The 25174-nt window shown below is 47.5% G+C and overlaps 1 protein-coding gene across 1 annotated transcript in view; it reads right to left on the bottom strand.

Moving 5' to 3' along the window:
- LOC147895821 (uncharacterized) overlaps window positions 1-25174 on the bottom strand; it is a 181627-nt gene that overhangs the window by 135738 nt on the left and 20715 nt on the right. Inside the window, exon 3 of the mRNA XM_087382402.1 lies at window positions 5876-5960. Within this exon, the coding sequence (XP_087238528.1) occupies window positions 5876-5960 (85 nt within the window). The remainder of the gene's footprint in view (window positions 1-5875; window positions 5961-25174) is intronic.

Here is a 25174-nt window from a genome sequence, read left to right on the forward strand (position 1 = left end):
TCTGACGAAGATGGCCACATATCGTGACCACTTCCTTCGGATCTCAGAGGATGGATTTGTCATTCCACCAGGCTACACAGGTATCCACATGTCCCACTCACTGAGGATTGCCCTTGGCCAGCTTAGAGTCTCTTCGCATCAGCTCGAGATAGAGGCTGGTAGGATGCGACGCATGGAGGATGGACGGCGTCCAGGCCGAGAGACCAGGATCTGCCCTTGTTGCACCATGGGAGAGGTGGAGTCAGAGGAGCACTTCATTTGCAGATGCCCGCTATATTATGAGATCAGAGGGAGATTCCACTGTCTCTTCACGGATGGCTTTGGACCTCTCTCACGAGTGATGGATTATGAGGATCAGCATTGCCTAACTCTTTATGTCAGGGAGGCCACTATGCTTCGACGACACTACCTCAGAGACCATCAACACAGACCGGAGCGTGATAGAGCCCAGCCCGATAGAGCTCAGACACACGCTATACCAGATGACAGGTATCAGGAGGAGCACGAGGAGGTCAGAGCTCACACAAGACACATGCCTCCATCCTGTGGATGTACATATGAGATGGTTTGTAGACGCCGCAGGATCTTGTTACATAGGGGACGTACTCGCCGCTTCATCTCCAGACGATCCAGGATGATGGCAGCTTTTCGGAGGAGACTTACTCATGGAGATCTCGCCCCACCAGCCGCTCACCTCACTTTTGCTCAGATTTGTACTCTCATAGCAGGAGGCAGAGTCGATGGATAGGATTTCCAGTATTATTTTGGTTCTCAGACTCCGTGATACATGGACTTGTATCTTTGCATTGACATATTGTACTCATCCCCCCATTTTGCACCCACCAGGGGCGGTTTCCTTGCATCTAGCTTACTTTGTATTTAGGCTCGGATTTGACAGTATGTACTTTCACTTGCATTGTATTGCGTAGCACTTAGATGATATTCGACGATGCCTCTTCTTTGTGGCACGTTGATTTTGTGCTATCTTGTACGCAGAGTTCTTGATGTCCCATGGGCCCATTTTGGCCTTTAGTGGACAATAATACACTTTCTTTCTTTCTTTCTTTCTCTCTCTCTCTCTCCTGCCAGACATTGACCTTGAGGGTACAGGTATGCTACGGGTTTCGGCTGACAGATGAGGTCCGATCACATCTTATGGGCGGGCCCTATTAGACCTCGGTAGGAAGCGTGATCTCATTATTTGTAATGGTCTTGACAGATGGCCCGCCTCAGGTGGTTTCACGTGCTTTCCACATGGAGGAGGCTCCACCGTTGTTAATTACACCATGGGATCCCCTGCCTTCACATCTCGCATCACTGATTTTACCGTAGCACCTCTCCCTCGAGGGGCTGATCATACCTATCTTTTCTTTAGCATTTCCACTCCCCGTCGCACATCACCTTCCACCCCACTGAGTTCTTACTCCACCTATCATGATATATGCTTTGACCACGATCACTCACCTACTTACTCTGCCGTCTGTATATACTTCTTGCTTATATTGACTTCATACTCCTATTAGAGAATCGTGCTGCCCTGGTCACCCGCTCACTACACGAGGCTTCCCTTCACGCTTTCCCTCACACCGCTCCACCTGCCCACCACCCCCTGGGACTGTACCCTGTAATAGATGGTACGATGATGAGTGTAAGCTTTATGCCGTCAACTCAAATTCAAAACCAGAAACAGTCTTCCGAGTGAACCAGAGACGCTACGCAAGTATCGTCGACTAGTACGCAGAAAGAAACTAGACTTCGTTTGATGAAAAGAGGAGGAGCTACTAAACATTTTACTTAGTAACAACTCTAAGGACTTTTGGCGGAGATTTCGAGAGGGGCCGTCCCCCTCACCACTCACTGACACTCAGGTCTGGTATGATTATGCACGCACACTTTATGACATCCCAAATCAGCCAATCCCTAACCTCTCACATATGCCACGTCCCACATCGTGCACCCTCTTCACTAGTGGGGGGTAAAGGATGCTGTAATGAAACTTCATAATGGCCGAGCGAAGGATCATGAGGGACTATGCACTGAGTTCATTGCATATGGGATTAACCTCCTAGCCCTGATCTTAGCAAAGCTCTTTAATGAAGCTGTTTGTTTGGGGTTTCCACGCACCTAGACCATTAACACTATCTCATCTATCCATAAGGCAGGGGATCCCATGAGCCCAGAGAACTACAGGACCATTATGATTGGACATGTCATGTCCAAGATTTATGCATCAGTACTTGATTCCGAGGTCAACAGATTTGCGGAGTGTTGAGGACTAAGGGTAGTAGGACAGGCCGGATTCTGACGTGATCATGGAACCATGGACCACATTCTCATGCTCAGATGTATCATCGAGGAGGCGAGGGCATGAAAGCAGAGGATTTATTATTGCTTTGTGGATTTCTGCAAGGCATTCAACACGGTTCCGAGAGCCCGGCTCATGTTATCACAGATGATTCATGGTAAGCCATCCATTCCTCACCAGATCATTCAAGCTTAGTCATGTCGGTGGTCGACTATATATCAATCTCATCATCATCATCATCATCATCATCATCATCATCATCAGGATATCAAGGTGGATGAGGCAATTGGGGAATGAAATCGGCGATAGAGTGTTGTCGGCCACTCAAAGGTGCAACCCTGGCACGTCTCCTGGTCATAGGTCTTCGTCTAACCAGGGCTACTGTGATCCCTGTCGGTCGGGCTCCGACTCTAAGGGGATGTCCCCAAGTATGATCTGTGTGTCAACCCTTTGTCTGAGTTGTCGGGTCACTAGGTCTGGGTCACGGTCATGTCAAGGCATCGTCTCGTGGAGGTCCATGTGATCTGGCTGAAAAAACTCCGTGATAGAGCTCTGACTCTGAGAGGGATCAGCCAAGGAAAAAGTCTGCTCCTGTCTCCGTGCTTGAAGGATCCTCTAGCGGTGTTTGAGTACCTCATGAAGGAAACCTGCCAAACATCGCTGGTCTGGGTAGAAGAGGAATCGGGCCAAAATCCCATAGCTATCTCTGAAGAGGCAGTAGAAACGCCCTTGGGTCTCATAGCAAACAGGACACCTGAACATGAACTGCTCCTCTGTCTCAACCTCCTACATGTCACATAATGTGCACCTTGGGTAGTCACTCTGCTCTGCCGCTCTCAATACGAAGTCTATGTAAAGAGACCCAAAACTGCCCAATAGAGATCCTTAGTGAGTGGGGTAAGTAGATTTGCGTGTATCCTGGGGCGGTCAATGAAACCCTCTGCTGTAATATGTAAGAAGTGATCTCTGTAGAAGCTACGCTTCACTGGGAGTTCACTCGGTCCCAACCAGGTCCGAAATGTATGTAGCTGTAAGAGATCCTCACGGATAACCTCGTTGACCTCGTGTGATAGGAGGGGAGAGAACGGAGCAACCATGCTGTACTGGAAGGGAGGTAGTCTATCCATGTGGAGCCCCAGTCGCTCAAACCATCTCTTTGTGCGTGTATACGAGTACCTCTCGTCCCCTCCTGCCGCCGCAAGTGCCATAGAAGAGGACACTGCTAGCCATGGTAGCCTGCTACGCCCAGAGGTGTAATCCCCACCCTGAGTCGGTCCAGATATGTGATGACCTGAAATGCAACATCTAGCTGTAATGGGGGTGACTTAGTACTACCATTCTGCATTTTGCATTGGTGTGGATGCTCGTTTAGTAGCTCCACCACCATAGCTCGTTTGTACTAGGTTTTTCACAGTCTCAGACCCATTGGTCTTCCGAAGACTTTAATAAACTCTCTCTCTCTCTCTCTCTCTCTCTCTCTCTCAGGGACGATCAGGGACCCGATACTGCTGGTACTTCAGACTCACTAGGTGGCTCACATCCCTTGGACTAGACATGGATAGACTGCCTCCGTTCCGATACAGCATAGATGCCCCTCATCTTGAGTTGACTCGCCACGAGCTTAGCCAGGTCACGAGAGCAGACTTGCTGCAGCTTCATACGTATCGCACTTGGGTTTATCCCACGCAGCTTCCGGTGAAGATGGCCACATATCGTGACCACTTCCTTCGGATCTCAGAGGATGGATTTGTCATCCCACCAGGCTATACAGGTACCCACATGTCCCACTCACTGAGGATTGCCCTCGGCCAGCTTAGAGTCTCTTCGCATCAGCTCGAGATAGAGGCTGGTAGGATGCGACGCATGGAGGATGGACGGCGACCAGGCCGAGAGACCAGGATCTGCCCTTGTTGCACCATGGGAGAGGTGGAGTCAGAGGAGCACTTCATTTGCAGATGCCCGCTATATTACGAGATCAGAGGTAGATTCCACTGTCTCTTCACGGATGGCTTTGGACCTCTCTCACGAGTGATGGATTACGAGGATCAGCATTGCCTAGCCCTTTATGTCAGGGAGGCCACTATGCTTCGGCGAGACTACCTCAGAGAGCACAGACCGGAGCGTGATAGAGCCCAGCCTCATAGAGCTCAGACACACGCCATACCAGAGGACAGAGACCAGGAGGAGCACGAGGACGGCAGAGCCCACACAGATCACGTGCCTCCACCATGTGGATGTACATATGAGATGGTTTGTAGACGCCGCAGGATCTTGTTACATAGGGGACGTACTCGCCGCTTCATCTCCAGACGATCCAGGATGATGGCAGCATTTCGGAGGAGACTTACTCATGGAGATCTCGCCCCACCAGCCGCTCACCTCACCTTTGCCCAGATTTGTACTCTCATAGCAGGAGGCAGAGTCGATGGACAGGATTTCCAGTATTATTTTGGTTCTCAGACTCATTGACACCTGGACTTGTATCTTTGCATTGGCATATTGTGCTCATCCCCCCCATTTTGCATCCGGGGGCGGTTTCCGTGCATCTAGTTTACTCTGTATTTAGGCTCAGACTTGACATTATGTGCTTTCACTAGCATTATATTGCGTAGCACTTAGATGATATTCGACGATGCCTCTTCTTTGGGGCACGTTGATTTTGTGCTATCTTGTATGCAGAGTTCTTGATGTCCCATGGGCCCATTTTGGCCTCTAGTGGACAATAATACACTTTCTTTCTTTCTTTCTTTCTTTCTCTCTCTCTCTCTATCTATCTATCTATCTATAGATAGATAGATAGATAGATAGATAGATAGGTAGATCGATCGATCTATATAGATAGATAGATGCATACTTCTATATATAGATACACATGTCACACACATACGTGTGCGTGCATTTTTTTTGGGTGAAATCCATGTAAATTTATATTACAAGAGGCAGCTCCCACAGAGGGAGCTTGCAATTACAACATTAGAAGATCTCAATATAGGACACATAAACAATGGCTCTCTCTCTCTCTCTCTCATACATACACACTGATCGATCTAGCTATATACATGTATCTATATATAGATAAATAGATAGATTGATAGATAGAGATATATAGATATACACATCTATATATAGATACACACACACACACACACACATTCACACACAAAAATAGACATAGTTTCTTATACACATGCACACGTGCACGCACACACACACACATGTACATATACATATATACATACATATATGTACGTTGCATATCCGTACATATATGTGTGTGTGTGCGCGCGCGTGTGTGCATATGTACGTACGTATGCTCTTCTAGAAATAATATTTCTTGCCCTAATCCATGTTTGGGATTTTCTTATTGCGAATTTACAACTTGATTGTGCTTGCATATGGTGGAGGAATCAAGAGTGGATATGTTTGCACGTGCATGCCATAAGGTTTGGGGTTGCACAATGTTTGGAAGTAGATGCCATCTTGTCTGGGTTGTACCAGCAAGTGATGAACGGCTTTTCTAGTTCTCAACGTGACTTCATTTCTCAAATTGAAGCCTTATATGAAACATACCTTCTTCACTTCACACCAGCCTGAATTCTCAACATCTTGCCCTTCTTTCCGCACATCTCCATCACAAAGAAAGTCGACTGTCACACTGGATATATTCAAATTACAGCAGTCTGATTAGAGTAATTCCCAGCGGCAGCATTGCTGGCAGAAATAGCGAAATATGAAAATGTGAATACAAGTGCACCTGCTCTCTCAACCAAATTATACTCATTACCAAAGCAATCAAAAATACAACCATACAAGACATTGCATTATATGGAATGAGCAAACATAATAAACATGCAACCCAAAAGGAGCAGAAATCAGTACTTCACAATTGAGATACATCCTTTATTTGGTTCACCTTTGGATAAATCAACGTAAAAAGGAAAGAAAAAGGCAAAGCAAAGAGTAAAGGACAGAATTTTAAATGATAGCCCTTTGGAAAAAGTTTGTTCTCGGTGTTATGGCTCCAATAATTACACTGAGGAGCTCATGGGCTGAGGGGATAATCCACCCCAAAAACTTCCATCCAAGGGCAGGTAGTTCTCTGGATCCAAAACAAACATATAATGACAATCCACTATTCTACACGCAGCCAGAGTTGAAACAATACACATCATAAAAATAGGTTAACAGATGATATTTTTGACATCTCTGAGATTTACTAAAGCTATTTTTAGCAGTGACCATGGAAGTCAATCAAGCTCAAAACGAGTTCATTGAGAAGAACTCAAGCAGAGGAGTAAATCTAAGAGATGTCAAATCAGATGATATTTTTGACGCTATTGCATATGAAAATGCTCAACTTGAATTAAGAAAATATTATTCAAGTTGGAAAAAATTTCCCATATGTGTAGCTACCAGATACTCTGCTTCGGTGTTTGGTACATAGATTCACAAAAATATGTGCACATGAGAATCATAAACAATTGGATCAAGTCAATCAAGCCATTGGAGACATCTACCTTGTGATGCTACTGATTAGATATCTAGGTGAATCTCATTGATGGTTTATAAGGAGATATCTGTGACATAATGAATGTAATAGGACTTGCGAAGAACTTGCTATTCAAGTCAAGAATTATCGACCAAATCATCACAGTTCTAACAATAAGTTGCAAGCTGAGCAAAACAATTAAGTATATTCTTAACAACTGCTCACCAACATGTGCACTCAAATATATGTTGTTACACATATGAAACAGGGGCATTCAAGTTGTACTATTTGACAAGGTTAACCAACTTGACATTAAAAGACCAAACAGCTCGAGAGCTTTGAGGAGCTGAAACAAAATCCCAGAAAGTTTTTTCAAAAACTACATGGCAACAAACCTCAAGAGGAGAAAGCACAATGGGAAGACATGATACAATTTGTCAAAAGCCTCTATGAAAGAGAAGGGGAAGAAAAGATCAACCACAACTATACTGTCAAAGCAACATGTGAAATCATAACCGAAGAAGACATGGGAAATGGTCTGAAAAAGCTAGCTAATAGGAAAGCTCCAGATACATAAGGGCTAGTAGCAGAGATGTTAACATGGGGAGGGGTGAAAACAAAGAAAATGCTTACGAGGCTTATAAACATGTCTCTAGAGGAAGGGTTCCCACTAGATTGGCAGCAAGATAGCAAAGAATTATTGGACAATCATGGTAAGCAGCCTAATGCCAAAGTTATATGGCATGATCCTTGAGCAGAAAATCAGCAAATGGTCGGAAGAACAAGGAGCGAGGGTGCCATCCCACCGCCCCAAGCACTCAACGGTAGATCATCTCGTTGCCATACGAGCCGCAACTGAAGGAGTCAAAGGTAGGAAAGAAGTTGTGTATTGTTGCTTCATAGATTTCAAGAAAGCCTTCGACACAGTGCCGTGAAAGAGGCTATGGGAAAGATTGGAAAAGCTTAAAGTCCCTCGAGAACTCAGAGAAGCCACATACCAACAACTCTATGAGAAGGTTCTAGCTGAGTTAGCACAGCCGCTAGTAAATGGATCATGCTCCAAGGCAAAAGCTGTAAATAGGGGTGAAACAAGGCTGCCCCCTATCACCAACACTATTCGGTCTTTTAATCGATGAATTGGAAGAGTGGATGAGAATACACAGCAAAGAAGGTGTTCAAATTGCGGGGTACGTTTTGTTAATGCTTATCTATGCAAATGATGTGGTATTCTTTGTGAAGAACAAGGAGAGCCTGCAAGCACATCTAGATGCACTAAGAGCGTTTTGCAAACACTCAAAAATGCAGGTCAATATAGACAAGTCAAAGGTAATGGTCATCGGGACACGTAACAAACAAGTGGATGTCACATTTGGGAGGGAACCCCTGGAAGTAGTCAATTCATATAAATATCTAGGGTTGGATGTCACTAACAACTGCAAATAGAATGCATGCTTCCAAAATAAATGTAGGAAGTCGCACCTGTGGAATTGGGAAATGAGAAAGTTTCTATACACCATGCTTGCGCAGACAGTAATCCTTTACGGATGCCCCGCTGGGCACCTAGGCTGTCTAGGATTCACTGGGAAAGAATAGAAACTTTACATAAACGATTCCTAATAAGGGAGTTGGGGATTAAGGCACAGACACCCTACCCCATCCTGCTGGCCGAAACAGGTATGATACCTCTAGAAGGGGAAGCATTGTGTCAATTCATGGCTTACCTCAATAAAGTTGAGAAGAGGGACGCCGACAGGATACCACGCAAAGCAATGGAAGCTACAAAAATCACAGGTTGATATAGAGAGGGGTTGAAGTGGATGGAATCATGGGGTATAACAACCGCTGATATACTAGAAGATGTTAGAAATCAACCAACAAAGGGTACGCATAGCGGAAGACTGATAGAATAGCCCAAGAGCCCACACAATGTGTGGGGGGTGTGGAATCACAAACTTCTTAACTTAATGTGCATCACATAGATGTGCAAACTCATCAATAGACAATGAACCAGCCAAATATAAAACCCCCAAAATAATATATTTCCGTCCAAAGCTATGGACACACAAAAAAAAAAAAAAAGATCCAGAGTCCCACCAATGGTGTGGTCCTTTGATCTTACCACAAGGTACTTACTATCTGCCGGCTATCTCTAGACTCGAGCCCGCGTGCTCCACCTCAAGCATTTGTAGACTTTCTGTCCAGAATGATCTTCTCCACCTTACTGCCTGTGAATCAGCCTAGGTGGGCAGAACCTTGCTGAGCTAGGTCTGCAACCTTCCAACTCTTCTTGGTCCTCCAGAATAGGCTCCAAGGGTGCTGGTCTTTGCTGCTCCAGATGGTGATGAAGGAGGGCTTGGAGGCCCTCATTTTATAGCCCCCAGAGGCTGCTGCAAAAACCGACCAGTCAGCTTCATGCTAGCCGACCAGTCTGCTACTCCCTATAAGGGCTCTCAAACCGAGGCCCTTTGGCCCACACTTCTAGGGCTTTGGCCCTCTAATCAAGGCAAGGGCACAGCACTATATAAGGCATATCACTGCCCACTAGCAGCCCCCTTTGCTGCTCCACCTGGCCTCCATGTGTCCGACCCAATCTGCTGGTCTGCCCCGCCCTTCTACGCCATTTCCTCTGCCAGAGAGCCTGCCACACAGGCACCTCCAGCCTGCTCATGCCGCCACATGTGCGCCTCTTTTGCAGGCCCATGGATCCTGCTTTGACAGCTGCCCACATGGCAGCCTGTGTGCTGCCCATGTGCCAGCCTCTGCCTTTTCTGTGTGCTGCCCACATGACAGCTCATGTGCTGCCCTTGTGGCAGCCCCAATATCCCCATGCTCTCCTCATTTGGGGGCTTACAGATGGGGAGGTGACCTTTCCAACACCCCCTCTCACCGACACATCTTGGCCCAATGCCAACACGTCAATGACGATGCTCCAGTAACTCCCTAGTCGTAGTCCTCTGGCACAATGCTCTGAGGGTCTGTTTCAACCCGTCCTTCCTTTAGCAAGGTCCGCAACAAAAGAATATCTCCAAATAACCTAGACCACGAACTCTCACTGAGCTCTCAAGCAGGTACTCTTATGGCTTCAGTACACCTTGTCCTTCACCTTCTAGCATTCTGTGTCCGAGATTTGAAGAAGCACCCACACTTCCCCTTTTGCCTTCAAACAAGGCCCATTCCTTCCAATCTTGCATTACCTGAGACATATGAAGAGCAAATTCTCTCCACAGCATGCTATAAAGGCTCAAATTAAAAACATCAAGTACATACCAGATCGTCGTACTGCATGTGTGCTTGCTCTGCACCTCATCAAGGCACATACCAAAAGCATGTGTAATCCTATACTGTCCCCTTCTAAAGTACAACATCCATCTGAACATGAAACCCTAGGGCACTCCATGGAATCCCACCTCGTGGTGTCAATATCAACAGCCATGCACCTGAAGATACCAAGCACTCCATGCTGTCCTTCACCTTCACAAAGGTTTTCGACTCCTCGTCAACCCACATCTCAATATCAAACATCATCACTATGGTTTCTAAATCGGCATATCTGACCTCAGTAGCAAACGGAGATGTCACCAAGAACAACTATTAGATTACCACGTTAGCTTTGGCTTTTGTGTTGCCCTCTGAATTTGAGTCGGACTCCCTCTTGTTTTTTTTATCTGCCGCCTTCTTTTTGCAATCCTTCGTAAAATGGCCTGGCGTGTCACAATAGAAGCACTTCTTCTACATCCTCTTATGTGAAGTATCCTCGTCATCAGAGTCATCCTTCTTGGACTTGCCACTGTTAGGCTTGCCCTTTCCTTTGCCAGCGTAATCCTTCACTAGCAACGCCTTGTCATCTTTGTCGTCGTTGTAGAGCTTCTCCCTAGCTTCTTCCTATAGCAGTAATGGACCCAACTCCTCAAAAATCAAAGGTTTGGTCCTCTGTACTGGTGTCACAGTCGTAACAAAGCTTTTGAAACTCCAAGGTAGCCTCCTCAGTACCATCAAGGCCAAATGGCACGAGTCCACCTTCTGACCAACTGATGCCAGTTGAACCCTCACCACCTTGACCTTCGTCAAGTGGTCATGTACCGAATCTCCCTCATCCATATCCACGTTGTAGAGTTGATGCTGAAGAAGCAAGATCCAAGATGTGTTATCTGTCTCATACAAATCCTTCAAAATGGCCCACACCTCTACTAACGTGTCAACCATCTGGATGTGAGGAAGCACAAAGTCCGCCGTAATCCCTATGATCAATGCCAGGGCATGGGCATCTCTGTCTTCCCAAGCTTCGAGCTCCTCTCCATCTACTAGTATGACTATCTTCCCATGTTTGTCCACCATATCTTCCAGCTTCGCCTCCACTCCCGTTGTCAGTTTCCACAGTTTTCGAGCCACTAAATGACTCCAGATCGGGTAATTTGTCCCATCTAGTTTCCCATACTCTCCAAAGTTAGGGATGGTGAAAGAAACAAATCTGGGCGAGAAGAAAGGGAAAGCAAGGGCTGAAGATGCTTCTGAGATCGACATCTCTGTTGCTAAACCACCTAGCAAAGTCGAACAAACTCAATCTTCTATAGACCAGAACTCTGTATGCACCTGCCTGAACCTGAGTCACCCTCCTTCTCGCAACGGCACTGTCCTCCAGTCGTGTAAGTCGATTCCCAATCGTGGAAGTCATGGAAGTTGACCAGTCTGCTGCTGGTCCAGCCCTATAAGGGCTCTCAAACCAGGGCCTTTTGGCCCACACTTCTAGGGCTTTGACCCTCTAATCAAGGCAAGGACCCAGCCCTATATAAGGCATATCACTGCCCACTAGCAGCCCCCTTTGCTGCTCCACCTGGCCTCCATGTGGCCAACCCAATCTACTGGTCTGCCCCACCCTTCTGCGCCATTTCCTCTGCCAGATAGCCCGCCACACAGGCGCCTCCAGCCTGCTCATGCCGCCACCTATGCGCCTCTTTTGCAGGCCCATGGATCCTGCTTTGACAGCTTCCCACATGGCAGCCTGTGTGCTGCCCATGTGGCAGCCTCTGCCTTTTCTGTGTGCTGCCCACATGGCAGCTCATGTGCTGCCCATGTGGAAGCCCCAATATCCCCTGGTCTACCTCCCCGATGCTCTCCTCATTTGGGGGCTTACAGATGGGGAGGTGACCTTTCCAACAAAAGATGCATGTGAAATAAGAGAGATTGTGACACAGAAAATGATACAAAAACTATGGCAAAACCTAGGAACAAAAATGCAGTTTTATAAGCAAGAAGTTAACTCAATGGACAGCTATGGAATGCAGAAATATCTCGAGGAAGACATATCAACGTCTAAAAGACATCTAATCTGCAAATCAGAACTATTTCACATGATCTCGAGGTAGGGAGGGATAGATGGGCAAGACCCAAGGTCCCCAGAGAGGAGAGAATCTGCAAAATCTGCCCCACAGGAGAGGTAGAAAATGAGCAGCATGTTCTCATGAGATGTAGAGCATATGCACATATCAGAGAAGTAAGCAGAGATCTAAAAAACCTGCTGGAACAGCCAGCCAAAAAGCTAGGAAGCTACTTAAAAGAGATTTTCGAACATTGCAACAAGGTATTGATTCTAGCTCTCGAGCTAGCCCAACAAGTACTCACTACATTACAAGTCTATAAGATTTTTCTCTCACTGGATGTAAGGGATCACTATTAGTTAATAGTGATCGCCAGTCCCATAGATCCTGAAGGGTCTCATCTCACGTGGACTTTAATACTATCATATCATATCATCTCCCTCAGCACATCCCGTCACCCCTAGCACCTACCTACAACCTAGCACCTAGACTAGACCCACCCCACCAACCTAACGCCTAACCGCCTAGTCTCCTATGTAAGAGATTACAAAGATATGGTGTTGTAGGCATAAAGTCAACCCTATGGTTGACCAGTAGTACTTGGGTACTATATATACCAAGTACTTGTATTGTTTCATTTGAACATTTCTATTGGAGCTTTCTTGTGTGTGCACTCTTGCTCACTTGTGTTCACAACCTGTCCACTTTGTTCCTACATTTGGTATCAGAGCGCTTCCGTCTTTAGAGCCCATTCCCGCGCTTGCTTACAGACTCCCGCAAGCTTGGTGCTCCAGTGCGCGTTCCTGGTTCTCACATTCAGCTCTCCAGCTTTTGTTAGAGGTAGCTCCAACAGTCCAACGGCTGTTTTTTGACCTTTTGAAGTCCGATTTGAAATTTCTTAGCTGCCCGCATACAAACAGACCTGTCCCGCACCATTTCAGGCGAGGGAGGGGGGGGAAACAAAACAAAACAAAACAAAAACCCAAAAAAAAAAACCCCAAAAAAGGAAAAAAAAAAAACATTTTTTGTCCGTACAATTGTACGAACGTACGGACCTGTCCGTACAATTGCGCGACAGTGCCGCGAGTCTGTACGACTTGTCGGAACCTGATTTTGAGTCCGTACAACTTGTTAGAAGGCGATTCGAGCAATTTTCGGCGTTTTTGCTCAAATCTGGACCCTTTTCAGCCCTAGCCTCTCCCGGGTGTGTTCCAGTAGCTCCAAGCGTCTCCATACTTCTCCAAGCTCTTCTCTACACGTGTATTGTGTTCAGAAGTACTCCCGACAACTTCATTCAGCTCCAAGCAGCTCACTTCAGCTCCTTTGTCATCTCCAGCTTGCCCACACAGTCAGTGGACTGTTTTGCAGGTGTTTCGGGCCAAGGTGCACTTTCAGTAAGTGTTTTGAGCTGTGTATTTCGCTTCGGGATTGTTTTTGCAGCCCATACTCTTGCACTCTCAAGTGCATTTGCAGATACTCTACATTGTTGGGTGCATTTGCAGTTACTTTACAGTTGTGGATGCATTTGAGCACTCGTGGGTGTGCTATTTCAGATTTGAGTTGTGCATTTTCACTTTGGGATTGCACTTCAGATTGCAGCAGAGTGCAGTGATTGGTTTATGCCATTTTTGCAGTGATTGCATTGTGCAGTTAGTGGCATTTCAGAGTAGCCAATCGTACTTTGCATTTGCAAAAAGCATTTGTTTGGAATTTGCAGGTACAGCTTGTGGGTATCCCATTTTGCATCATGTCGACTCTTTCCGACAGTTTTGGCAATTTGTCCGAGGGTGACAAGCTGGATGGACCAAACTATGCCTTCTGGTCATTCATGCTTAAGAACATCTTGGTTGGTAAGGGCTTGTGGGATATTGTTAGTGGGGATGAGGTGAGGCCAACAGGCTCATCTACATCCAGCACAGCTTCTTCCGGTCAGACTACAGGCAGACAGCAGACTGCTACAACCCCTCCTACTAGTCCCATAGCATCGATGGAGGAGCAGAAGAAGTTTGACCGCCGCAGTGCCCAAGCGATATTTTTGATTGCCACAAATGTGAAGAGGCACATTATGACGACTATCAAGTCGTGCAAGGATGCAAAGGCAGCATGGGAAAGATTGGCAAACATGTATCATAAGAACGAGGCAAGGGCCATTGCCTTGACAAATCAGCTTAAGAATCTTGAGATGCAGAAAGGCCAGGCCATCACTGATCATTTTGCCACGATCACTGATCCACGTGACCAGCTCGTAAGTATTGATGAGGAAATAGAAGACAAGAAGCTCGTCTCTATTACTCTCAATAGCTTGGCGCCGTCATATGGCACATTCGTCACTTCATTGACCATTGTTCTCAGGGCAGCCCCACTCTCGTTCAATGAGTTAGTTGGGCTTTTGTTGCAGGAAGAGGAGATATGCTCAATTTTTGCCAAAGCCTCTCGTCAAGGTGAGCAAGCGCTTGCCATGGGTGGAAAAGGGCAAATTTCAGAAAAAGTTTGAGCCAAAACACAGCCATACAACTCAGCCCAAGGAGGGGAATGCAAGCAGTTCAAGCAAAAATCAGAAAAATGGCAAATGCAAGAAGCCAGGGCATTACATCGCAGAGTGTCAGAAAAGGATTGCTAATGAAAAGAAGAGGCAAAGGGATAGCTCTAGCAGTAATTTTATTGCCCCCAATGAAACTCATGCTTCAGATGCACATGGTGAAGCTCATCTTGCCCAAGGTGATAGAGATTTTGTGTTTGCTGCATTTAATGAGAAGATGGATGCTAGGGGGGATTTGAATGCTGAAAATCAATCAGGGGATGCTTCCCTTGTTGCAAGTGAGACATGGTATATCGACAGTGGTGCTACTAAGCACATGACTCCTCGTCAGGAGTGGTTTGAGAGCATCACACATGTTCATGGCAGACAGGTTACATGTGCCAATGATGCTTCTCAAGACATCATCGGAGTTGGGCATATTTCCATTCAGTTTGATAATGTGAAAGTTAAGTATATCCGAGATGTTTGGTATGTTCTAGATTTGAGGCAAAATCTGATTTCAGTTTCAAGCATTGCCCATGATCAACATATGTTGGTCAAATTTCAGGATAACCAATGCAGGATCAAGGATCCAAAGAAAGAGTATGAGGTTGTAGCAACAGGCACATATGATAGAGGCTTATACAAGCTTGATGCTCAGCCTTATGATCAGAAGGTATTGGCTGTAGCGAACACTTCCCAGGCTGATTTATGGCATGCCAGGTTTGGACATGTCCATCACAGAGCATTATCCTACTTGTACAACAATAATATGACTTCGGGAATGCCAAAATTGTAGCAACCAGAAAATGAAGTGTGTGAGGGGTGTGCACTTGGCAAATTGCATCACTTGCCATTCAGTAAACAAGGCAAGAATTGGGTCAAGGCAACCAGAGTGTTGCAGATAGTGCACAGTGATGTATGTGGCCCCATGACTATTCCCACGCATAGAGGAGCAAGGTACTTTGTGACCTTTATAGATGACTTCTCCAAGTTCACATGGCTTTTTCTCATGAAGGAAAAATCTGAGATGTTCTATTGGTTTCAGGAGTTCAAAGCTATGGCTGAGAACCAAACCAATTCTAGAATTGGAACACTCAACTCAAATAGAGGGGAAGAGTACATGTCACATGCATTCCAGTGATTTGAAGCAACATGGGATTAAACATCACTTGACATGCCCTTACACACCACAACAAAATCCACTCCCTGAGAGGAAGAATCGTACTCTCATGGAGATGACGAGATGCATGCTGAAATTCAAGAGAGTCTCAAAGGCTTTTTGGGGAGAAGTAGTTGTGACAGCCACCTATATTCAGAACAGATGCCCTACCAAAGCTTTGGTTAATGTGACTCCATTTGAGGCTTTGTATGGCTTTAAGCCAAAGGTTAGTCATTTCAGAGTTTTTGGCTCAGTGGCATATGCTTTGGTTCCAAATGCACATCGGACAAAGCTTGATGACAAAAGTGTCAAATGCATTTTCGTGGGGTATAGCACTGAACGCAGGGGATTTAGGCTTTATAATCCCGCTACCAGGAAGGTAATAATCAGCAGAGATGTTCTCTTTGCTGAGAATGAGTGCATGCAGCCCGCTAGTGCAAACTTGCCACCATACGATGACACCCCTTTGGACATCATCCAGTTTGAGGATGATGAGATAACTTTGTCTGTGACAGAGAAATCCCATCACGGGTCTGCCAAAACTCAATGCCATTTATAAATTTTGTCTATGGGGACTGGTGTAGAGCTGGTGTATGAATGAGTATGCAATTAGATCGTACACCAGGAATTGTTTCATCCATTGCATGAAATATTAAAGACAAACAATATGTGACTATGTCATAATGAGAACTCGTACATTGCTGCTCCTCTCCCCGTGAGCTACTGCCCCCCCCCCCTCTCCCTCTCCCTCTCTCAGCCAGCCCCCTCTCCGTCTCCCTCACCCTCGCTGCCCCCCCTCTCCCTCCCCTCGCTGCTCCTCCTCTCCCTCTCTTCTTGCCAGCCCCCTCTCCCTCCTCCCTCACCCTCCCTCTCCCCCACCCGCCAGCCCCCTGTCCCCCTCCTCCACCCCCCCCTCCCTCCTTCTCCCTCACCCTCTCGCTCCCCTTCCTCCTCCCCGCCCTCCCTCTCCCCAACCCAACAGCCCCCCCGCCCCCCTCCTTCACCCCCGGCTCCTCCCTCCTTCTCCCTCCCCGCCCTCCCTCTCCCCCACCCGCCAGCCCCCCCGCCCACTCCTCCACCCCCGCCCCCTCCCCCGCCCTCCCTCTCCCCCTCCCGCTGCCCCCTACCAGCCCTCTCACCCGCTCTCCCCCCCCTGCCCCCTCCCTTTCTAACCCGCCCCCTCCTTTCCTCTCCCCCGCCCACCCTCTCCCTCCCCGCCAGCCCCCTCCCTCCCTCCTAACCCGGCCCCTCCCTCCCTCCTAACCCACTCCCTCCTTTCCTCTCCACCACCCACCCTCTCCCTCCCCGCCAGGCCCCTCCCCCTCCCCCGCCCCCTCCCTTCCTAACCCTCAGCTCCCCTACGCCTCCTTTCCTCCTGTTCTCCCTTCCTCACCCTCAGCTCCCCTACGCCTCCTTTCCTCCTCTTCCCCTCTCTCCTACCCTCTCCTGTTCTCCTTCTTCCTGCGCCCGTGTTCCAGGGCGTCTTAGGCAGTACGGACGGAGCTTTTTCAGTGTTTGAATCGGCCTTTTCACATCGATTGGCGAATGGATCCCAATCTCCGTCCACTTCCACCAGCCGCGGGAATCGTCATTTTCTCAAAAGACGAGTTGCAGCAGCTCAAGAAAGATGTGGAATTAGAGGGCTCCACATCACTTTTCACCTGCATCTTTGGGTCACACCCTTCCAGATCACAGGCTAGAGACTGGATGCTGGCGGCGTTACCAGGAGATGTCGCCCCACACCTCAGGGATATTCGACTTTTGGGACGTGGATTCTTCCAAGTGGTTTTCGACTCCCACGAGTCCACAGCCCTTGTTCTCAAAGCTAATCCCCTGGCTTTGGGTTCGAGGAGGATCTTTCTTTTACCCTACACCTTGGGCTTCGATCCGGTCGAGGAGGACAGATAGGTCACATCACTGTTCATTAGATTTTCTGGTCTTCCTCAGGTCTACCATCGACTGCTTGCCAATATCGAAGCCACATTCGGAGTGGTCACTGAGATCCCCCCCCTTCCTGGCATGCCTTCTTCCTCGACAGAGGCAGTCAGAGCAAACGCGGTGCCTCGAGTTAGGGTCATTGTCTCTGCCCTAACATCTCAGATGACCACATCATGCTTCAGCATCCAAATGGCTCTCTCTTTCGACAGAGAGTCGAGATTGCAAGTAGACAGGACCAGTGCAAGATTTGCAGGACCCTTGGGCACTTTGCAGAGACTACCCAAGGAAGAGAACAAGACCCAATAGGTCTTCTGGTGCGGCTCCTTTATGTACTACCCCGACTGCACCTCCCCACCGCCCTGTACCACGCACTCCAGGACCACCAGGAGCAGCAAGGCGCCTTGCTTCACGCACCCCAGGACCACGAGGGATAGCAGGGCACCCAATGCCCGTAGCACACCCAGTACCACGATGGAGAGCTATCAGAGCAGCTCCCTTACCTCAGGAGGAGACCTTTGATCCTATTCAGACAGACGCCTTCCAGACTCCAGAGGTGGATGTTGCTGCAGCCCCAGACACTACAGTTCCACATCAGGAGGGGCCTTTAGATGCACCAGCCCCAGTCACCTTGGTTTCTGACCACGATGGGGCTACAGATACTTCTTCCCCACAAACTGTTCCTGCCACAATCAGGACGACCGAGAAAGTGCATGCACAGATGAGGACTCCAGATTCCTCTTCAGCCCAGCCACAGGCCTCCTCAGTCCCCAGCTCCAGTTCTGCTGATAGAGGCCTGGCAGGTCCTCCTCCATCTTCCACGAGTGCAGGTCTTCTTCGCACTCCTTGGCCAGACTTGCTTATCAAGAACTCTTTTTCGACACTGGCACATTCGGCGACTTTCATGGGTGAGGAGTTGTTTGTGCCCTCCACCTTAAGGGTCCCGGTCATTGGGATTCCTTTTGATAGAGCCTCCCCCTCAGCAAGTGTGGGGATCCTTTCACCTGTTGAGTTTCCTGCCCTCAACAGGAGTGTTTCGGCCCAGGGTAAGCTGGTCTCCTCTACTAGGTCGGGTAAGCCTTTCCATCTGGCATCCTCCTGTCGATGAGGATAGTCAGCTAGAACATACAGGGCCTAGGCGGAGTTCCACACCATTGCCGTAGGCAGCTGATCCGGAATCAGCTTCATCCAGGTGTCACTGGAGGTGCTATTGATTACCTTTTTATCCAGGAACACAAGTTGGATGCCAATGATTGCTCTAAGTCTGGCAAACTGCTTTCAGGACATACCTTCTGGTCGCCTGCTATGGGCACAAGGGGAGGTACTTGCATTTCGGTCTCTCCTTCTATTCTCCCCTTGGTTGCTGGTCATGGTATTATCTCCCCCTCTGGAGCTCAACGGATCATTATTTTGATTGGAGGGCGTAAGATCGGTCTTCTCAATCTTTATGCTCCCAACAACAGAGGGGAGCGGATCTCCTTTTGGAAGGAGTTACTCTCTTGGGCCCCCATTGCAGATTCTTGGATCATTGGTGGCGAGTTCAACATGGTGGAGTTACCATCAAACAAAAAGGGAGGCACACAGGGTGGAATTCATTCTTTGGAGAGGGCAGCCTGGGACACTTGGTTGGATGATGCCTTTCATGTTATGCCACAACCACTCCTGTACTCTTGATCGAACAAGAGAATACACATGCCCATCCATGCATGTGTTGACAGATTTTATGTAGACGATTGGGCACTTGACAGAGGCGGATCTCTATGCATCTCTACTGGGGTTTCCACCTCAGATCATTTTCCAATGGTGTTGCAGATTCTTGAGCCTCATCGGAGAGGATGCTCTGCCAATGTCACGATTCCGGATGCTTTTTATGCAGAGGAGAGCCTCACGGAGGATATTTTACAGATTTGGGTTTCTCACATACAGGGTGGAGCTGTCCACCCATCTCAGGTAGCTGCAACCTTATCTGAAATTAGTGACTATTATCGTACACTCGCTGATTCCAGGAGACGTGAGATTGGTATACGCCAACAATTAGCATCCCTTCAGAGGGAAGAGAAGAAGAGGCCCACAGATGCTTGGATTCAAGAGCGCCTTGCTGTAGCAAGGGCTCATATGCAGACATTGTTGGATCAGAGAGCAGAGTATGCCTTTCATGCACGGGAATCCTTTTAGATTCAGATGGGTGGCAGGGTCAACAAACACTTTTTCTCTACTCATGGGCCCAGACATAGTAGAGATAGTGTCTCGCAACTTGTTGACTCAGACGGGGTGTTACAGTCAGATCCTAATGCCGTCATGCGTGTAGCTTCAGATTTTTTTGCATCCCTTCTTACTGCAGATCTGGGCACAGGCCAAAGATGATGCCAAAGAGGTTATTTGGCAGTGTATCCCTATATTGGTGAAGGATGAGATGTATATTTCTCTTAATGCACCTTTCACCAATGCAGAATTCAAGACTGCATTACTTGCCCTTCACAAGGGCAAGTGCCCAGGTTCGGATGGACTTACCCCTTCTTTTTTTATTACTTTTTGGAAGCAGATTGGTGATCACATTACATCAGCCCTACAAGGCGTGTGGGACTCTGGTGAGATGCCTGACTCACTTACAGATGGTCTCATTCATCTCATTCCAAAGGGGGGTAATAGGAATCTAGTGTCTCAATGGAGACCCATCACTCTATTGGGCACTTTTTAAAAAAAGTCTCCTCATAATCTATCCCCTCCTCTTGTGCATACCCCTTGTCAACCAAACGGGCTTTGTATTTCTCAACTATGCCATATGAATGGTATTTCACCTTATAAATCCATTTCGTGCCAACCACATTTTTCCCAATGGGCGCATCAACCAAGTCCCATGTGGCATTCTTCTCAATGGATTTAATCTCAGCTTCCATAGCTTTCTGCCATGCCGGATTATGCTGAGCATCCTTGAAGCTCTAAGGCTCATTTTCAGCTTCCATCACTGAGGTCATCAAAGCAAAATTGACCTTTTTCTGATTTTTCTGAGTGCTGGCCCTCGTTTTCCCCAAAGTAGGCTGATCCTTAGCATCTTGAATGGTCAACCTTGCCCAACGTGGAATAGATTTCTCTGCTATACCACTCGGGGCTGCATCAACATCTTTAGTGGCCTCACGACGTTGATAATGCCTCCAAACATGAGGCAGTCTATTCTCATTAATTGGTTGCAAATCTAAACCATTTGAGGGAGAGCCATCCTCAACATGTGGCAAGCCATCTGAACTATGAGAAGTAGAAGGGGAAGCATCAAGAGAAAAGTTTGATGGCACTTCGTACATGCAATTGGTTGGCAGTTTGATATATCTATGCTCCACACGGCCTGATATTGCCTACGCCACAGGGCTTTTGACCCAGTTCATGCATTGTCCCACGATCACACATTGGAATGCAGCAAAGAGGGTTCTTAGATATGTCCATGGCACTCTCTCTCTTGGCTTGCATTATGCTTCAGATTGTGATCTAGAGCTGAGTGGTTTCACCGACTCAGATTGGTCACGGGACATTGACAACAGACGATCCACTACTGGCTATTGCTTCTCATTGGGTTCAGCCTGTATCTCATGGCTCAGTAAGAAGCAAGAGTAAGTCTCTCTTTCCTCTAGTGAAGCAGAGTACAAAGCTGCAAATTCAGCCACTACGGAGTTAATGTGGTTAAGGAAGCTTTTGCATGACTTGAATCATGCACAGGATGGCGAAGCAAACTCTATCTTCTGTGACACCCAGAGTTGCATTGCCATAGCCAACAATCCTGTCTTTCATGCTCGCATGAAACACATTGAAATTCATTATCATTATGTACGGGATTGTATTTCTGATGGCTTCACTGATCTCATCTATTGTCCATCTGAGGACAATGTGGCGGATATCTTCACCAAAGCCCTGTCAGCAGATCTTTTCTTACGACATCGACATGGCTTGGGGATCAAAGACATTCTTACAATGTCAAGGGGGGTTGTGAAGTGATTCACAATGACATTGTTTTCATGTACTCCCATAGGTTGCATATCCATCTGGATGAATTTGTGCAACCATGGTACTTTAGGTACTACAAGGTATACCTGAGACGTTTCCAGGGTACTTTCAGCCATATCTTTGAGGGGGGATTTGTAAGAGATTACAAAGATATGGTGTTGTAGGCATAAAGTCAACCCTATGGTTGACCAGTAGTACTTGGGTACTATATATACCAAGTACTTGTATTGTTTCATTTGAACATTTCTATTGGAGCTTTCTTGTGTATGCACTCTTGCTCACTTGTGTTCACAACCTGTCTCCACTTTGTTCCTACATCCTAGCCCTGCTCAACAACTGCGTGGGAGCCCTACTGTGCGCCACGAAGCCTTACGGAGGCTGATGGGTGTTGCGCCTCCACATCGACCTGCCTAGCTATCCTTGGCTGCTCCAAGAAAGTGCCTCAGGATGCAAGAAACAAGAAAAAGAAAGCTTCAGCAACATTACAATGCAGCTATGAAAGAGGAAATGTGAAGGAAGGGTAGAGAAGGACTACCAACATGCTTGGAGATCAGCCACACACAGTCCATGTAAGCCAATAGTTACTACACTATCATTTAATTGGCTGAAACACCATGCCTACAAGAGTGGGAGTAGAAGACACATGGGGCAAACTAGCTTTGTGGCAGCCCTCTCTACAGGGACAGCTCACAAAGGCACTGCAGTGTTACTCACATGCCTCAACAAAATCTGCCTCGTGCTGATAGAAAAAATAGACAGCTTGGAGGCCACCAATGTGGCCCTATTGGCTGAGAAAGCGCATGTCAACAAAACACTAGCTGAGATTAGGAAACAAGGTGGGAAGATACAAGAAGAATGGAGGAAGGAGAAGGCCAAGAAAGAAGAATGGGAGAAGGAGAGAGCAAAATGGGAAAATGAGAAGACCAAGCTACAAGACAAAGTACACACATTGGGGACTCAGCTACAACAGAAGAAGGGCAAGCAAATAACATCAGATGGAGGCAACAAAGTTATGGATGAGCTCAAAGCAGAAAATGGAGCACTTAAAAAAGAGATGGAGGCCATGCATACTACCATGAATGGTAAACATGCCGAGTTCGCACAACAGCTCAACAAGGGGAAAGAAGTGATGCTTGAATGGACAGAAGTTGTTAAAAAGGGATCAGCAGCTCCCAAAAAAGAGCTCATTTCTGAGACACTAGAGGAAGAGAAAAGACGGGCCAGTAAAGCAATGAATGTCCTAGTTAGAGGCTTCATAGTCGGAGACACCCCAATGGCAGATGCTCAAGCCTTATTTGCCAAGATGGGAGTCAACCTTACATGCGAGGCAGCTTGGAGAGTAGGGAAGACGGAGATACCAACAAGACCCTTAGTGCTGAAACTCCGAACTGCAATACATAGGTCCAACCTCATGAGCATGCGAGCATCCTTGAAGGGGACCAAAATCTACTTGGATGATAACCTCACCCTTCTACAGCAGGAACATAGAAGGGAAGGCATGACACGGGTAATGGCAGCAAGGGAAACAAGGAAATGGGCTGCCTACAAGGATGGCAAAGTGATTATCCAGGAAAGAGCCGACAAAGGTGATAAGGGAGAACGGGAGAAGGAAGAAGGGGAACTATAACGGTGTCAAATCCGGGAGGGGTGTGCACAAAACAAGCTGAGTATGGCTGTATGGAACTGTAACGGTACCCTTTGGTCCAATCCACGTGGCTTCTCGAAGACATACACAGACAGAGACATCATCTTCTACATTGAGACACATGAGAGCCCACAGAGAGGGCTGCCCACAATGACAGGATAAACTTGGGAGTCAGCTCATAGGAGAGAACTGAGGAGAGATAGTGGAGTACGAGGCTCTGGAGGCGTAGCTGTCCTTTTCAAGACACACTTGAGACCACTCATATCTGTGGTACGAAGAGAGGAACATGCACATCATATGTGGATACGAGTCCAGCTGCTAGATGCTCGACCAATCTTCATTGCAGTATGCTACTTCCCTCCAGACACGTCATCATATGCTCATGATGTCACTACAGAGGGACACAACCCTTATGAGACGATACATGATGATATCATAGAGTTCTCCAGACATGGAGACACCCTCCTTCTGGGGGATTTCAATGCAAGGACAAGGGATAGGAAAGTGGACTTACTTGAATTCACATATGAGAGAGACCCCCACATGATGCCAGAGTTAGATGCAGTAGAGCTCATTCTGCACATACCTCACATGTGACAGCATACGGGCGACACCTTCTTGAGCTGGGAGTTGTTCACGATCTCATCATCTACAATGGCCTTCAGAGATGGCCATCATCTAGGGGATTCACATGTTTCCCACATGAAGGCACGACTAGCATAGTGGACTACCTATTGGGCTCATTGGCTTTTGTCTCACGGATACATGACCTCACTGTACCCCCCCCCCCTTCACTCGGAGCCGACCACTCATATTTGGCCTTCGGTGTTCTTGCTACTACACCAATCATAGGGAGAGTTCCTACCGCAGCCCGTACCCAAAACCACTTTGACCGTGACCTTGATTCAATGTATGTGTGTCACTTAGCCAAAGAGCCTCCCGCCCTACTGGAGGGTGATTTAGACCTCGCCCACGGTTCAGCCACCCTTGTCACATTGATACAGGATGCTGCCACCAGATCCTTTCCTACGACCCCCGATCTGCATGGGTACGAGATGGGAAGATGCCTCAAAACCCTTGGTTTGATGATGAGTGCAGAGATATGCGAGCCCACCTCATACGGGAGCGAACCTTGCTTGCGTAGATGTTTAACCTTGCAGTTTGTCATGGCTTCCCACCACCATGGAGCACCACCGCTATCGTACCAATACAGAAAGCAAGAGACCTCATGGACGATAGGAACTATCGCACCCTCATGATTGGCCACACATTGGCCAAGATCTATGGATCGGTACTAGAGAGGAAGATCAGCAGTCATACAGATGTACAAGGGCAACGAGCACTAGGGCAGGTAGGATTCAGGAGGCAGCACTCTACTCTAGACCACATTTTCACTCTGAGGGCTGTCATACTCGTGCGACCGACTGCCATGTATGCAGCACCCTTCTGGGGATGCGATCTCCCAAGGACACACTGGAGGAGCTTCGAGCGGCTACAGGTGACGATGGGGTCCAGGATGATCCGATGTAAGCCCTCAGTTCCACATGAGATAGTACAGGCAGAGTTTGCCATTACACCTCTCCACATTTATGCCATCTTTTAGACAATGACTTTCATCCACAGACTCTGGGACTTACCCACCGGAGACTTCCGAGGTTGGCCCTAGAGTCATCCAGACGGCTAGCAGAGAGCGGGGCAGATACATGGTATGCACACATATCTACATGACTTGCTAGGCACGGTATCTAGATGGACATACTTCCTGCCTTTCAGGTACAGTATGGATGTGCCTCCTGAGTCGAACCCACGAGA

Source organism: Dipteris shenzhenensis, chromosome 12, assembly GCF_047967505.1.
Source record: "Dipteris shenzhenensis isolate YYH24624 ecotype China chromosome 12, Dip_SZ_1.0, whole genome shotgun sequence".
NCBI lineage: Eukaryota > Viridiplantae > Streptophyta > Polypodiopsida > Gleicheniales > Dipteridaceae > Dipteris > Dipteris shenzhenensis.